General features: G+C 45.5%; 1 protein-coding gene across 2 annotated transcripts in view; it reads left to right on the top strand.

Moving 5' to 3' along the window:
* Positions 1-1099: 1099 nt before the first annotated feature.
* The window catches only part of PSD3 (pleckstrin and Sec7 domain containing 3), a 151982-nt gene continuing 136936 nt past the window's right edge, over positions 1100-16145 (top strand). The window contains exons 1-2 of one of the 2 annotated variants that reach the window (XM_077921081.1): positions 1101-1352; positions 8657-8768. In XM_077921081.1, coding sequence (XP_077777207.1) covers positions 1332-1352; positions 8657-8768 — 133 coding nt within the window. In that variant the 5' untranslated portion in view covers positions 1101-1331. Of the gene's footprint in view, positions 1353-8656; positions 8769-16145 lie in introns of both variants that reach the window. The other variant, XM_077921080.1, reaches the window with a different exon arrangement.

Below are 16145 nucleotides of genomic sequence, written 5' to 3'. Positions count from 1 at the left end.
GAGTACAGCATAGGATGGCAGTCCAAATCATTTGCTGTTTCTTTAATGATCTTCCTTAATCTCTGCTTGTAGCGCCGCATCTCACTTTGTTCATTTAGGGCATCGGTTGGAATCACATTCCAGTGGATACCAATGGGATATAACAGATCCCTGCTTATTCTCCTTTGTTGAAGACTGCATACCCTTCAACATTTCTCCGATGAAAATAGGGGCACCCTATGTATTATTATTATTATTATTATTATTATTATTATTATTATATTTTACTATTCACACCCCACTCATCTGACTGGGTTGCCCCCAGCCACTTTGTACGGCCTCCAACATATATAAAAACATAATTAAACATTAAACAAACCTCCCCTATACAGGGCTGTCTCGGGGGACGAATAATTCTGATCCCGGACACACAAAATCAAAACATTAAATATCAATGCCTTCCCTTCTTTCCATGGTTCCTTTTACATATCATAAATCCCTGCACATTTTGCAAAAACGATACCATTCAGTATAGCCATTGATATTTTAAGGATGTAAAAATGAGTGTGCTTTAAAATGTAAAACTGACAATTTAATAAAAATTATATTAAAAAAACAAAACAAAATCAAAACATTAAATAAATCCCTGGCTGCACGTTCTCCTGCCGCCGTGGAGATATTAGGATAAAACTTGTGTGTGTGTGTGGTTTTTTATTTTAATGCAGCCGTAACGTTCATCAACCCGAACCATCCTCGACCTCGCTTCGCCTCTAAGCGAAGCCAGACCCAGCGGCAGCCAGAACAGCTGCGCTTTCTCAGCAGGCGGCCAAAGTGCGGGCAAAGGAACCTCCCCCGGCGGCTTCACTGCCGCGCACTGCACATGTGCAGCCGTTTGGAGGCACCACCGGAGCGAGGCGGAGGGCTTTGCACATGCCCAGAAGAACCGCCTCACCTTCCCTCCTCGTGCAGGAGCTTCTGCCGCTTGCCCGGCGTGAAGTTCTTGCGGGCGGCCACCCCCCCCCCCCCACCGCCTCGTTGTCATGCCGACTCCTCGCCGCCGCCCCCTCGCCGCGTGAGAGGAGCGCGCGCGCCCGCGGGTCCCCGTCTCTCTCTCTCTCTCCCCCCCCCCCGGCACATGCCCGCCTCCCGGCCGCCGGCAGGAGCAGCAGTTGCAATCCCCGCGCATCACCCTCGGCTGCCGGGCGCTTCTGCCTCGGCGTGCTTTCCTCTTTCTCCGCCTCTAACAAAGGGATCGTCGGCGAGGGAGGCGAGGCAGCCCCCTCCCCACGCGACCACCCACCCACCCCGGGCTATTGTTGCAGCTTCGTCGGACGAGGGCCGGGAGATGGAAGATGGAAGGAGGCGACGGTGGGGTAAGGGAGTCCCGCCACCCGCCCTGCTCCGCGCCTTATTCCTTCGCCTTTCTTCGTGCGCCCTGGTAACGCCAGGCGCCCGTGGCTGAGTTTTGCTTTCTTACATAAATGCTGCCTGGGAACAGTTTCCTCTTTATGCGCTGCTTGGAGCCGCCGAGGCAAAGCCGTCCTCCCCCCCAACCCCTCTCCCGTTCCCGCTGCTTCTGATGTGTGTGTAAGCGAGCGAATGAATGAGAGAGAAAAGGAAATCTATAGGGCGATGCGCTTTGCGCTTTTACGCATTTCTAGGGTGCTTTGGAAGCTGTCGGGGGTTCTGTTGGCAACCGCGCCGGCGTCTTCAAGCGAGTTCCATTCCCAGGGGGCGCGGGTGGGGAGCGTGGCTTGCTTAGGCTGGGGGGAAAGGCACAGCTCAAATCCCTGCTCCTCTAAGACATCTGGCTATAGTGGAGAAGGCGGTCGTGTTTAGGCTGGCTTTCCTTCCAGGGTTGTGAGGAAAAAGAGGGGCGCAGGGGGGTGGGGTTTGGAACCATGAGCACCACCACCTGAGCTCACCTGAGGACGAGCGACCTGTTTTAAAATAGTACAGAGGTCCCCTGCTTTGAAGTTTCCTGCTAAAATCTAAGCTTTGCTCTGCAAGCTGTTCTGTGTTTGACCATCCCCACCCCCGAAGCATGAGTTTAGAACTGCCCTACCTCGCAGGCTTGTTGTAAAGATTACTGAGAATGTAAATGACGATGATGTTAATGTGAAGTGTATTTAACAAAGGTTGGGTTTTGTTTTGTTTTTTGCTATGTTTATGCTCCAGAGGCCGGAGCTTCGTTGCGTTACAGCAGAGCAGTGAAAGTAGCACGATATGGCTGTGATTTCTCGCCCGCCTCTTTTGATATTTAGCACCTGTGGATAAAAACTGCACAGGCCACTAAAATTATAATGGAAATGCTTCGACAGCCAAAACAAAGTTGCAAGTTGGCATGTTTTTGCATCTAATTTGCTTTGGTCGTCGCTTTGTCTTTCGCTTCCTCCAGTTTTGTAACTTTGTTCTCTAGGGCTGCAATGCTTTTCCTGCTTAACCAGGAATAAATCCCACTGAACTCAATGGGACTTATTTTTCAGTGCGCATGTATTGGGACGGGGCCTGTCCCTTTGTATTTTGCATAGCATCTAGGTCTTTAGACACATATCTACAACACTGGTAATTGTTAGGTTAACTGGGCTGTAGCCAACTTAAGTTCCACTCAGAATTAACCCGTTGAAATTAATAGACCTAAGTTATTAGCAGTGCCCGTTCAATCTCAGCGGGTCTGTTCTGAGTATGACTAACATTTGGATACAGCTCAGTGTATTTAGCTAATTAAAGGACGCATTTCTGTGTCTTGACATCTGGGCACACTTGGGCCATACATCTTATAACTGCCGCAGGTCTTTGTCCCATATGGTCTTTACTCCCCCATTCTTAGTTGGTTGACAGCCTGCATCTGTCCCAGTTCATTCTAATTATATGCAAAAGAGTGCTGTGTGTGTGTGTGTGTGTGAGAGAGAGAGAGAGAGAGAGAGAGAGCTCTTTTCTGTTTCATCTGATTGCTTGAAACCTATTTTTAGTTCCAGAGATCAGGCTCAGTTTAACACATTGCAATGAAGAACCTGGGGAATTTCCTGCAATAGCTCCCAAAAAGTCTGGACTACATTAAAGGCACTACTGTGAAAGAGAGAACTTTTGTTGAGGGTGGCCGTTGATAAAAACAACGTGTAACTCCCTACTGACAACTTTTCAATGACTGGAAGAAATATCAAGCGCTGCAGCCGTACAGCTGACTTAGACATGACTTTGGGTCATGCGTTCTTGATTTAAGGGAGACATCTTTCCCCATGAGCAAGGCAAGGCTATTCTCAAAAGAACTGTCCCCTCTAGGGTCTGGCTCACCCTAGGGGGATTTCAGACCTTCCTCAGGTTTTTAATAAATGATTCTCCAGTTTTTTCTTTTATAGAAACAAGGGAAAAAATCACTGGCTGCATTCTGTCCACTGGCTGAGCAAGACTCCTGTACCCATTTATCAAATGGAACACAGCCATTGCTGCCTGCTAGCATTTGGTGGGATTCTTAAATATCCGGACGCGGGTGGCGCTGTGGGTTAAACCACAGAGCCTAGGACTTGCCAATCAGAAGGTCGGCAGTTGAAATCCCCACGACGGGGTGAGCTCCCGTTGCTCAGTCCCTGCTCCTGCCAACCTAGCAGTTCGAAAGCACGTCAAAGTGCAAGTAGATAAATAGGTACCGCTCTGGTGGGAAGGTAAACAGCGTTTCCATGCACTGCTCTGGTTCGCCAGAAGCGGCTTAGTCATGCTGGCCACATGACCCGGAAGCTGTATGCCGGCTCCCTTGGCCAATAAAGCGAGATGAGCGCCGCAACCCCAGAGTCGGTCACGACTGGACCTAATGGTCAGGGGTCCCTTTACCTTTACCTATTGCACGCCCCTGAGGATGTGTTTAGCAATGTGTGTCTGCCCTTTTGTAGTGGAACCCCAGTGCAAGACATGGAGAGCTCTGGCCAAGACGCTGGCTGTGTCAAGTGTGCAGTGATTCAGCTTGTGCCCATCTTGGCTACCATGATCTGGATTTGCCTTTCCTCTCTTCCAGTCTTGTGTACATGTTTGGTCTCACTGAGGTCAGCAGTGCACTTGGTGTACTTGATTCAGAAGAAACCCTTAAATAATACTTGGAATATATACAGCATCACAATGTGTGTCACATATGTTCTCTAGGTAGCCCTTGCAGAAGTAATGCAACAAAACAACAACACCACAAACTGGCTTATAAGTATGAAACCAAATTTACTAGAATAATAACTAGAATAGAGAGAGACTTGTAACCATTCAAACAACAAACATACTAAGGTGCCATGTGCAAAACAAAGCCTGGAGATACTGTAAACATGGAGTGGATAAATGTACAACTGTATCTTAACAAGTTACATGTGCAGTAAACGTTATACAGACTGGATAAATGAACATGATTACATGGTCAAAGGTGCAGCATCACTTTTTGGACTGATGAAGCGTTATTCTCACCAGGGTGGTGGCTTTGAGTTGCCTTCCCGTGATTGCCTTCCCGTGGTTCAATCTTTGAAAAACAGCTTTGAAAAACTTTTTCATATTCTCCAGTGTGCTACCCTTGCCGTTGTGGTGGCACGGGGTTGCCGTTCTGTGATTGGACTTGTGCTACTCATTGAACGGTTCATTTATCCAGTCTGTATAACGTTTACTGCACATGTAACTTGTTAAGATACAGTTGTACATTTATCCACTCCATGTTTACAGTATCTCCAGGCTTTGTTTTGCACATGGCACCTTAGTATGTTTGTTGTTTGAATGGTTACAAGTCTCTATTCTAGCTATTATTCTAGTAAATTTGGTTTTATACTTATAAGCCAGTTTGTCGTGGTGTTGTTTTGTTGTATGATTATTATCTCATTTGATACTTTGTGTATATACTTTGCAGCCCTTGCAAAAGGCCTGCTGCAAAATATTTCAGTGTATTTTCGCCTCTTTCTAGGTTCCAGATGCACTTTCCTCCAGGATATTTACTTCATTCTTTTCTCCACCTCCTTTCTCATTGTTCTTTTCCAACTGATACCAACACTCTGTGGCCAGTTGAGCTGTCCTTCCTTCCTTCCTTCCTTCCTTCCTTCCTTCCTTCCTTCCTTCCTTCCTTCCTTCCTTCCCTGTATCTTGTTTATGCTAATACCACCTCTTTGTTTTTTGACTTACCATGTTTTGGCTGTACAGTGGTGCCTCTGGTTGTGGACGGGATCCATTTCGGAGCTCTGGTCGGATCCCGAGGTTTTTGCAACCGGAGGCACCTGTTCTGCGCATGCGCACGGTAGAGCGCTTCTGCACACGCGGCGAAACCCGGAAAAATACTTCTGGGTTTGCGTATCCTGAAGGATATGTAACCAGAGGTGCGTGTAAGTAGAGGTACCACTGTAATTCTGTTTGCACTCAGTATCCGAATTAGAAGTGGTGGTATTGCAGCCCGAAGATGAGACTAAGAGAAAGCCAAGGAGTTAACCAGGAAGTCCAGGGGTCTACATTATAAACTCATAATGACGCAGAGCAATCCATGCATGTTTCCTCAGAAGTAAGTTCTGGGGCTGGGCGATATCTTGTTTTCAACATCACAATAAATCACCAACTAAATATCGCAATATACGGATATAACACGGTGTCTGAAATAAGGATGGAACTATGTAGAGGCAGACAGTAGGGTTGGGCAAATATATGGTTCTCAACGTTGTGATATAACACCAGCTAAACATTGTGATAGACTGTTGTATCTCAAGTCTGAAATAAGGATAAAATTGTGCAGAAGCACTGGCTGGCTTCACAGTTTCCCCCGCATTGTGATTTTTGTATAGCACACACGCACATCTTGAGTTGCAATATATTGCCAGGTCGAAAACCATGAAACCGATATCACAATATGGACTTCGAACTGGTTTTGGATGATATATCAATCTATCGCCCAGTCCTTGTAAGTGCCACTTGTGCTTACTTTCAGATTAATTCTGCCTATGTTTGCTGCTTTAGTGACACTACTGCAGTGCCTTCCTGACCATGCTTTTGAGTGGCATTTCATATATGACGGTGCACATGATCTCTGAGCCGGAGAAGCGTCAAGTAAAATGTGACTTAAGGGCATTTAACTGGTCAGAGAAGAAGACTTTGGATTTGATATCCTGCCTTTCACTCCCCTTCAGGAGTCTCAAAGCGGCTAACATTCTCCTTTCCCTTCCTCCCTCACAACAAACACTCCGTGAGGTGAGTGGGGCTGAGAGTCTTCAGAGAAGTGTGACTGGCCCAAGGTCACCCAGCAGCTGCATGTGGAGGAGCGGGGAAGCGAACCCGGTTCCCCAGATTACGAGACTACCGCTCTTAACCACTACACCACACTGGCTCTGTAGTCTTTATGTGCAGGCCTTGTGAGATAAATGGCATGCGAAGCTAAAGACCGTGTCATGACCCAGAGGCAGCAATCCGGCCCAATTTGTTTCGTGAGAGCCTGCATACACTCGAGATCCAAACTACAAGACAAGAGGAGGACCAGTTTGTTCTGAGGTTTGCACCAGATCAGCAGCAGAGGCAAAAAAAATAGCAGCTGGACTCCCTGACAATCTTTTCTGTTCTTCCTAGCCGAGACCACACTGCCTTCCATATTATCGCTCCCTACGTCTGACCAGAAGATCCTCATAAAATTGCTTGACAGCACAGGAAGTCGCAAAGCAGAGTTGCCAGAACAGATCTTATTTAGGCTCTGAATGACTTCAGAGTTCCATTAACTTTTTAAAGGGAGAAGCCAGATTCTGAGAATATCCGGCTCATTGCTGGAACTGATGAGATGCAACCGCTAATGCTCTGGTGGAAGGAAAGGAAGGGCAGCCAGCACCGAAAGCTCTGTGAGAGACACCGATTTACCTAAAAGCTTAAAGTAACAAGACAGTGGGATAGGTTTTGCAGAAGACTGCCTGCTTCAGAGGCAGCAGCAAATCAGCTGAAAAACACATTGGGCATCTTCAGTGCCAACCACAAACTTCTGCTTGCTCAGAATCAAGTTTGTGGCCTTGCCTCTCGCTCATTTATTTTCCCCTCCCCATTGTTAATTCACTGAGCTATCCCGCTTTTTACGGTTTCATTCTGTCAAAACAGGCATCTTTAAGAGTTGAGGCATGGCTACAGTAGATGCACCCAGACTTGGGACCTGGTGGGATTAGGAGATGCTGCAGAACAGCACTTCAGATGCTGCTGGGTTGATGGGGGACAAGGAGGTTCCCCTGTGGCCCAGTGTTGGCCCTCCAGAAATTGGGCAATGCTTATATGGGAAGGAGCTATAGCATGGTCCTGGGGCATTTCATAAGAACAAAGGAAGCTGCCTTGAATCAGATCATTGGTCCATCTGTCTGGTAGAGCTTTGTCTGCAGAAGGTCCCAGGTTCCATTTCTGACATCTTCTGGAGATGTCTGGAGAGAGCCAGTGTGGTTTAGTGGTTAAGAGCGGTAGTCTCGTAATCTGGGGAACTGGGTTTGATTCCCCGCTCCTCCACATGCAGCTGCTGGGTGACCTTGGGCCAGTCACACTTCTTTGAAGTCTCTCAGCCCCACTCACCTCACAGAGTGTTTGTTGTGAGGGAGGAAGGGAAAGGAGATTGTTAGCCGCTTTGAGACTCCTTAAAGTGAGTGAAAGGCGGGATATCAAATCCAAACTCTTCTTCTTCTTCTTCTGGTGAGGTTGGAAGAAACCCCGGTCTGCAATCCCAGAGAGTCATTGCCGTCAGGGTAGATAAAAATCAATGATCTTTCTAAAGGAAAAATCTTTCTAAAGATAGTATTCTATTTAAGTTACATTATAGTCCAAAGGCTATTAATCGGGAAATAAGATTTTTTCATGTGAGCTAAAACTCAGTCTTAAGTTTTTTTAAAAAAATGGTTTAACCACATCAGTTAACAAACATGCATATGCTATAATGTTAATGTTTTAGTTAAATAAATTGCTTAAATTGTTATTAAGGAAATGATTATTTTTCTCCTTCCAATAAAGTACAGCAGAAAAGTTGTCCAAATATAGCTTATTAAACCTCACAATAATTTCGTAATTATTTGTCTATGTATTTCTTATAGTATAACCAAATCAGTAATTTTTTATATACAGTAACTGTAAAAACTGCTCTGAAAATTTATTCTGGTACTTCCGGGTTCGGCACGGTACGCAACCCGAAATCACGCAACCTGAAGCGTCTGTAACCCGACGTATGACTGTATATCGTCTTTTTAACATGTGCCAGATTGTGATGTGTCCAGATGTGCGTTGGGTGGAGAGAAATGGTGCCTATCTCCCAGACGATCTGGTATGCTTTGACAATGTATACATAAGAATAGAAAAATGTGGTTTAAGAGATTTGTAGGTCAAGCTTATGCATGTTTACTGAAAAGTAAGCCTTGGTGAGTTCAGCCCTAGAAAGTGCGCATACGATTGCTGTATAAGTTGCGTAACTAATAATTGGAAAGCGTTTTGCTGAAGAGCAAGGAAATGAGAGGGGGGTGTATGTTTGCCATTGCAAAAATAGTCCCCCCCCCCCACTGTGTGTTTAAGAGAAAAAGAGGGAGATAAGCAAGGACCTTGCTTTGCAGGATGTTCAAGGTCAGTCTGCTGTTTTTAAAAAATAAATAAATCCCACTCCCGCTTTGAGATGAGCATTGCTAGTGGAATGTGTCACAGTGAACTGAACATGTTTTTCTTCTATTTTTGTTTGCAGGGAGAAGCCTTTGTTTGGGTTAACGGTGCATCGGCTCATTCTCAGAGTGTTGCCAAGGCCAAATATGAGTTTTTATTTGGTGGATCAGAAAATGAAAGTATTTCAGAATCTGGTAAGCGTTGATCATTTCCCAAGTGCTGGCTCTTGGGTGCAAGATTGTGCACTCCTTCAGTACTGGATTATTCTGTTTGTTTGTTTAAGTCGGACATATTGGTGTTGTCACATCCTTGATCTGAAATTAAGGCAGGTATAGGAAAGGGAGCTCCTGGTCTCTCAACTGTGATTATGATTGCCTCCCTTCATTTCCTCTAAATAATAATAATAATAATAATAATAATAATAATAATAATAATAATAATTTATTATTTATACCCCGCCCATCTGGCTGACTTTCCCCAGCCACTCTGGGCAGCTTCCAGTCAAGTGTTAAAAACAATACAGCATTAAATATTAAAAACTTCCCTAAACAGGGCTGCCTTCAGATGTCTTTTAAAAAGAAGATAGCTGCTTATTTCCTTCACATCTGAAGGGAGGACGTTCCACAGGGCGGGCGCCACTACCGAGAAGGCCTTCTGTCTGGTTCCCTGTAACCTCACTTCTCGCAATGAGGGAACTACCAGAAGGCCCTCGGTGCTGGATCTCAGTGTCCGGGCTGAACGATGGGGGTGGAGACGCTCCTTCAGGTATACAGGACATAAGCCAAGAATGGAGACATGTGGACTCAAGATTGTGGTTTGCCTCCATCTCCAGTGGTCAGGGAAGATGGGAATTGTAGTCTAATAACAACTGGAGGACCACCAGCCTTGGAAGTCTCCTTGGCAATTCACACCACCTTGGATGAGCAGTGAGTGGATCTACTGGAAGCCAATAGTTTGTATCCTGCAAGGTTCATATGAATTTACCTGAATCTTTTGGAGGGCAGTAGGCATGGTCCACAGATGGGGGTGGAGATCAGGCTCTAGACTGGGCAGACAAGAATAAGAGGGCCAGAAGCAAGTGCAGAGCTGAAGCCAAACAGAAGGTCTAGATTCAAGGCAACAATGGAGGACATGAGGGAGCCAGAACCAAACACAAGGTCAAAGGCAGGCATGGGTTCACTATTGACTTATTTATTTATTGCACAGATTTATATACAGTTGTACCTTGGTTTACGAACTTAATCCATTCTGGAAGTCCATTCTTAAACCAAAATGTTCTTAAACCAAGGCGTGCTTTCCCATAGCAGCAGGGGACTCAGCTTACAAATGGAACACACACAACAGGAAGCGGAATGTGTTCCGCTTCCAAGGCAAAGTTCACAAACCAAAACACCTACTTCTGGGTTTGCAGCGTTCTTAATCCAAGTTGTTCATAAACTAGGCTGTTCTTAAACCAAGGTACCACTGTACCACTTAACAGAAAGTGTCAGAGTGGTGTGCAACAAAGGTTAAGGGCAAAATAAAATTCTGAATAAATTGCATTATTCAATGATACGCCAGTGGCTGGGGCCATACTTCAGGGGAATCCTGAAGTCTCTGAAGCATCTGAATGTGAGAGGACCCTCCTGGATCAACCTATCCAGTTCAACATCCTGTTTTAAAAGTGGCCAACCAGATGCCTCTATTAAAAATGGCGGGCAAGACCTGAGCTTAGCAGCACTCTCCCCTCTTGTGGCTTCCAGCAACTGGTATTCAGGACCATTCCTGCCTCTGATTGTGGAAGCTGAGAATTTGGAGAGTCAGCTGACCATATTCAAGCTGGGAGGTCAGCTGACTCTCTCTTCAGTTAGAAGCTGCAACCTATTTTGCCTGGCTTCTTGAGGACCCAAAATAGTGATGTCACAGAAGGTAGGGTGCTGGAGACTAGCTGCCGGTCCCTTGCATCGCCGAATGCTCTGTTCCCATGTCTCTCCTCTTCCCCTGTAACATGTTGGTCCCCAAATGTTGTTGGACTACAACTCCCATCATCCCTGGCCACTGGTCATGCTGGCTAGGAATGATGGGAGTTGTAGTCCAACAACATCTGGGGACCCACAGGTTGAGAAACACTGGTTAGCTGAACACGGGAAATGCTGTGCATTTCCTATCCCCTGTCAGAAAACCATTGGCAGTCTGTGCTAGAGGCAGTGCACAGTAGCAGGACTTTGTTTTGCAGATTGTGTTAAGCTAAGGATTGCAAGGGAAGTTGGGGATGGCGGAACAGAAATGGAACAGCAGGAGCACTGAGTCTGTGCTACTACTGTCTGTTTAGACACTGAGGTGTGTGATGGATAGTTGGTTTTTAAGAGAAGGTGGTAGAACATTGGGTGTAGTAAGCTTCTGTCTCTCGTTACGCTCAATGGTTTGTGAAGTCCCCAAACCCTGGAGGTAATACCAGGGTCCGTGTGGACATACAATAATAATAATAATAATAATAATAATAATAATAATTTATTATTTGTATCCCGCCCATCTGGCTGGGTTTCCCCAGCCACTCTGGGCGGCTTCCAACAAAGATGAAAAATACACTAAAATGTCACATATTAAAAACTTCCCTGAACAGGGCTGCCTTCAGATGTCTTCTGAATGTCAGGTAGTTGTTTATTATTACTATAGCAAACAATCACTTCCATACATCTCCAGAGAGCTGGACAGCTGTCACATGTGAACAAAGAGCTGGCTGATAACACACCCACTTCTGCTGTAAGAAGAGCAGGGGGCTTAGATCTGGAAAACCAACGATCTCAGGGCTGCTCCCCCAGGTACTTCAGTGTGGCAGTTAATTGTGGTTTGGTGCTACTAATGCGCCCAGGTTTTTCACAGCTCTGAGAGATATTTGTCTTCATCAAAATGCTCTTCTATCTTTGCCCCCGTTTAATCCAGATTTACTAGTTCCATGCTTGGTTTTTTAAAAAATAAATCAATTCTGCGGAAATAGGAAAACAACATGGGGCAGCCTTTAGGCGAGGGTGACGTGGCATGGATGCTACACAGAGCTTGCAGGAACGAGCAGTCCTGAGCCTATAGCTGTGTCCACAGTAAACCACAGTCAGTTCTCCTGCACACTGGGCAGGGGTTTTAAGTACCGTATTGGCCCGAATATAAGTCGCACTCGAATATAAGCCGCACCTTTAAAATTGGAGGGGGGGGGGAAATACCTGAATATAAGCTGCTCCATTCCCCGCTGCTCCTGGCTGCATACTGGGGGGGGGGGGGAGCCACGCTGCATTGCCGGCGGCCTTTCCCCTTCCTCGCTCTCTCCCTTCCCAGCCTTGGGGGAGAGGACGGGACTGCATGGCGGCGCTGTTTGCCCCACGCTCCTGACTGCATACCGTAAGGTTGCAAATATAAGCTGCACTTTAACTTTTTATGGTTGGAATTTGGGGGGGAAATGAAGCTTATACAGTGGTAGCTCGGGTTAAGTACTTAATTTGTTCCGGAGGTGCGTTCTTAATCTGAAACTGTTCTTAACCTGAGTTACCACTTTAGCTAATGGGGCCTCCCCCCTCAGCCACCTGATTTCTGTTTTCAACCTGAAGCAAAGTTCTTAACCCTAGGTACTGTTTCTGGGTTAGTGGAGTCTGTAACCTGAAGCGTATGTAACCTGAAGTGTATGTAACCTGAGGTACCACTGTATTCAGGCCAATACGATAATTCTAGGTGGTGGTTTGTGTCTGTGTTTGCACATTAGGCTAATTTTGGCAGACCTGGGGAAAAAGGTTCTCTCTCACCCAGTCCCATCCTCGCTCTTTTAGGAAACAGAAGAAAGAGGAAAACTAAAGGAGCTTTTATTTGGAGCGATGGGAGAAGAAAGGGGCCATTGATTCATTAGTGAAAGTTCCCAAGCATTGGCGTTTCAAGTGAGGAAAACTCTTGAAGTGCCTCATAAGAAACATTTACTGACTTGTAGAACTTGGCTCGTGTCAAGAAGGTTTTTTAATTTTTTTTTTAAAAAACCCATATTTGTTTATGGAACAGTCTTTATTCAAGAAACCCAGAGTATTGCTCACATTGGTAGAGCAGTCATCATAGCGTTCAGTCCACATAATCTCATGGTGGAAGTGAAAAGAGATACGATTAGATTACTTAATAGAAGGGATGCCAACTGACTAACGAATTTTGTACTCAGTCACCTGCCTCTTAGCGGATTGATTGCTTTTTCCCCCCATACGAGCCAAACGATATAGATGCCCTTGAAGAAAGAGCAATAAACTTACAACTGCAGAAAGGACTATATGGTCTGAAAATAGAGATGATGTATGTACTTTTGTAACCCAAGATAATCTTTAATAAAAACAATTTAAAAAGAAAACTTAATAAACCAAAGCTCTCACTTTGCAAGAGAGGGGATCTAGAATATTTCTTTCATGCTCTGTTACAGTAACACACTAGCTCTAATGAAGCCCAGAAAGAAAATAAAAGGTGTACCCTCAACTTTCACTTCCACCAATAAAGATTACCCCCCCACCCACCAATTAATCAGATTAAGTTTTGGTTGATTAATTTACTAGCTGTACTGATTAACTGCTTAAGGATCTCCGCTCCCCAATAGTATCTCATGGACTTAGAGGTGATGGGGGGAACTATATATCCATGGCTAGACTTAGACTGTTATTATGAATTCTAATATCTATACCGCTGAAATTCACTATTCACTTCAGGACTGCTTCTAAACTCAAGCCAATGTGCTTGAAGTGTGGCTAGGTATGTGTAAAAGGTAAAGGTAAAGAAGGGACCCCTGACTGTTAAGTCCAGTTGCGGACGACTCTGGGGTTGCGGCGCTCATCTCGCTTTACTGGCCGAGGGAGCTGGTGTTTGTCTGCAGACAGCTTCCAGGTCATGTGGCCAGCATGACTAAGCCGCTTCTGGCGAACCAGAGCCGCACACGGAAATGCCGTTTACCTTCCCGCCGAAGTAGTACCTATTTATCTTCTTGCACTTTGACGTGCTTTCGAACTGCTGGGTTGGCAGGAGCAGGGACCGAGCAACGGGAGCTCACCCCATCACGGGGATTCGAACCACTGACCTTCTGATCGGCAAGTCCTAGGCTATGTGGTTTAACCCATAGTGCCACCCGCGTCCCTTAGGTATGAGTACATATCTCTGTATATATCCTTCTCCATACTGAATGCCATAAAGTATGCCATCTTAATACACCTCCGCTGCTGCAGTTTGTTAAATGGTTATCTGTGCACTGCAGCCTGTGCCAACCTGCACCCAACTACCCCGTGCTGGCCGTGGCAGAGTTTGGGGTCTCATATTTCAGTGGGTGCTCTGTGTGATGCCCAAACCTGGTGCCCTCACTTCTTTCTATCCATTCTAAATCATAGTTGCAGAGTGCCCCCCAAGGCTCTGTGCCCAGTGTGACTGAACCGGTCTCAACCCCCTAAATCCGCTCTGGTCCTGGCTGCGGCTGATGGAAGTTTGGTCCAAGTAACAGCTGCAGGGGCCACATATTCCCCACCAAGGGACATCCATCCCCCCCTCAAATTTAGGCCCTGGAGAAGGAGATAAATCTCCAAATGGCAGCTCTTCCTGCAACTCACTAGGAACAAAATGTTGTCAACACCCAAATAGAAAACTGTGTCAGCCAGGGACTCTATTCTGTGAAAGCTAAACGCCACAATAAATATTCTGATCCCTAAGATGCCATGTTTTTTTTTAAAAAAGTTTTTTTTAACAAGCCGTCCCTCAAAGGCAAAAAGAGGGAATGCCAGTTATTTATGATATTTATGATAGATACCTGCTGGGGAAGTGAGCTGTACGCTTCCGATGCCTACTGTGGTCATCGTTAGCAGAACAACTAGTACAGTGGTACCTTGGGTTAAGTACTTAATTCGATCCGGAGGTCCGTTCTTAACCTGAAACTGTGCTTAACCTGAAGCACCACTTTAGCTAATGGGGCCTCCTGCTGCTGCCGCGCTGCTGGAGCCCGATTTCTGTTCTCATCCTGAAGCAAAGTTCTCAACCTGAAGCACTATTTCTGGGTTAGCGGAGTCTGTAACCTGAAGCGTATGTAACCTGAAGCATACGTAACCCAAGGTACCACTGTAGTTTCCCCTGAAACAACAAGCTGTGTGACAGCTTTGTGAGGAGGAAATTTCTGTTTTCAAGTTTCTTTTTCATTGGACCTGAAACGGATGCATCTTCTCTTTCAATCATGCATCATGAAGGTCCTGCAACAATCCAAAGACCTAGAACTTTCATTTGTTATTGGCCTCCCGGCTTAATTTTGTGATCGTTTTTAATCTGCAATTAATTCTTTAAGGTGATTAGCCACACTGATTATTTGATTAAAACTTGGAGCTCTGCTTATTAAGGTTTAGCCATGAAAATATTTGCTCAGATATTGCCAAAGAGTTTAAAGGGGCATGTGATTAAGAAGGGCATGGTGTTCTCTAAATATGCGAACCCACCTCCCCAATTTGATTTCCCCCTCCTCATTTAAAAAATGAGGAGTATGCCACCTGCAGACATTTGAGTTGTCAGAAAGGTCCCTTATGAATTAGCACAAAGTAGCCTATGCTGTTCTGGCTTTGCAAAAACGACAAGTTAATTAGCACTCAAAAACCCAGAAGTAAAGTTTGTGCACGTGTTTTAAATTTGTTTTTGGTTGTCGTTTTGTTCAGGACCCACTTGCTTCCACACAGGCCTCAAGTTTAGAGCTGCAAGCATTCCTCGGTGGCTCTATCAAAGCTTTACATGATAATCGGTGAAGATCAATTTTAACTGGTGAGGCTGTGAATTGAGAAGGCGGGGCCTTTGCACAGTTGGGCAGTACTGGGGTGGCGGCGCTGCGACATCGAAAAGAGGACACCGATTCGCAAATGCTCATGTAGATGTATAGATACAACTTTATTCATAATTGCTAGAATTTCGAAAAAAGTACAATACGGTGGTACCTCGGGTTAAGTACTTAATTCGTTCCGGAGGTCCGTTCTTAACCTGAAACTGTTCTTAACCTGAAGCACCACTTTAGCTAATGGGGCCTCCTGCTGCTGCCGTGCCACCGGAGCACGATTTTTGTTCTCATCCTGAAGCAAAGTTCTTAACCCAAGGTACTATTTCTGGGTTAGCGGAGTCTGTAACCTGAAGGGTCTGTAACCTGAAGCATATGTAACCCGAGGTACCACTGTACATCTTGCCACAGTGGGAGAAAATAAGCAAGTGTCCTGTGTGCCTTCTCATCTTGCTATTAAGGCGCTAACTGTTGGTGGGAACCTTCAACACCGCTTGTTCTCCCTTCTTACGGTTCTTTGTCTCTGAAACAAACTTGGGCCGGACACCCATTTGGCTATTATTATGATTTTACTTATTACATTTATTCATTGCTTACTCCAAAAATGTCTCAAAGTGGTGTACAGTTTTAAAAACATACATGATACAGGATGTGTTCAAAATTCACCAGGTGCTACTAGCCACTTGCAACTAAGCAAAGATGCCCGGGCGCCAAGATGGCGCCTTACGTCTCTACCATCTGGAGGTACATGCCTGAGGATCCTTAGATCTTGTCTGTTTTCACACACTAGTAA

The sequence above is a fragment of the Podarcis muralis genome, chromosome 17, assembly GCF_964188315.1.
Source record: "Podarcis muralis chromosome 17, rPodMur119.hap1.1, whole genome shotgun sequence".
NCBI lineage: Eukaryota > Metazoa > Chordata > Lepidosauria > Squamata > Lacertidae > Podarcis > Podarcis muralis.
The sequence above is the reverse complement of the archived record's forward strand: the minus strand, read 5'-3'. Positions and strand labels throughout refer to the sequence as shown.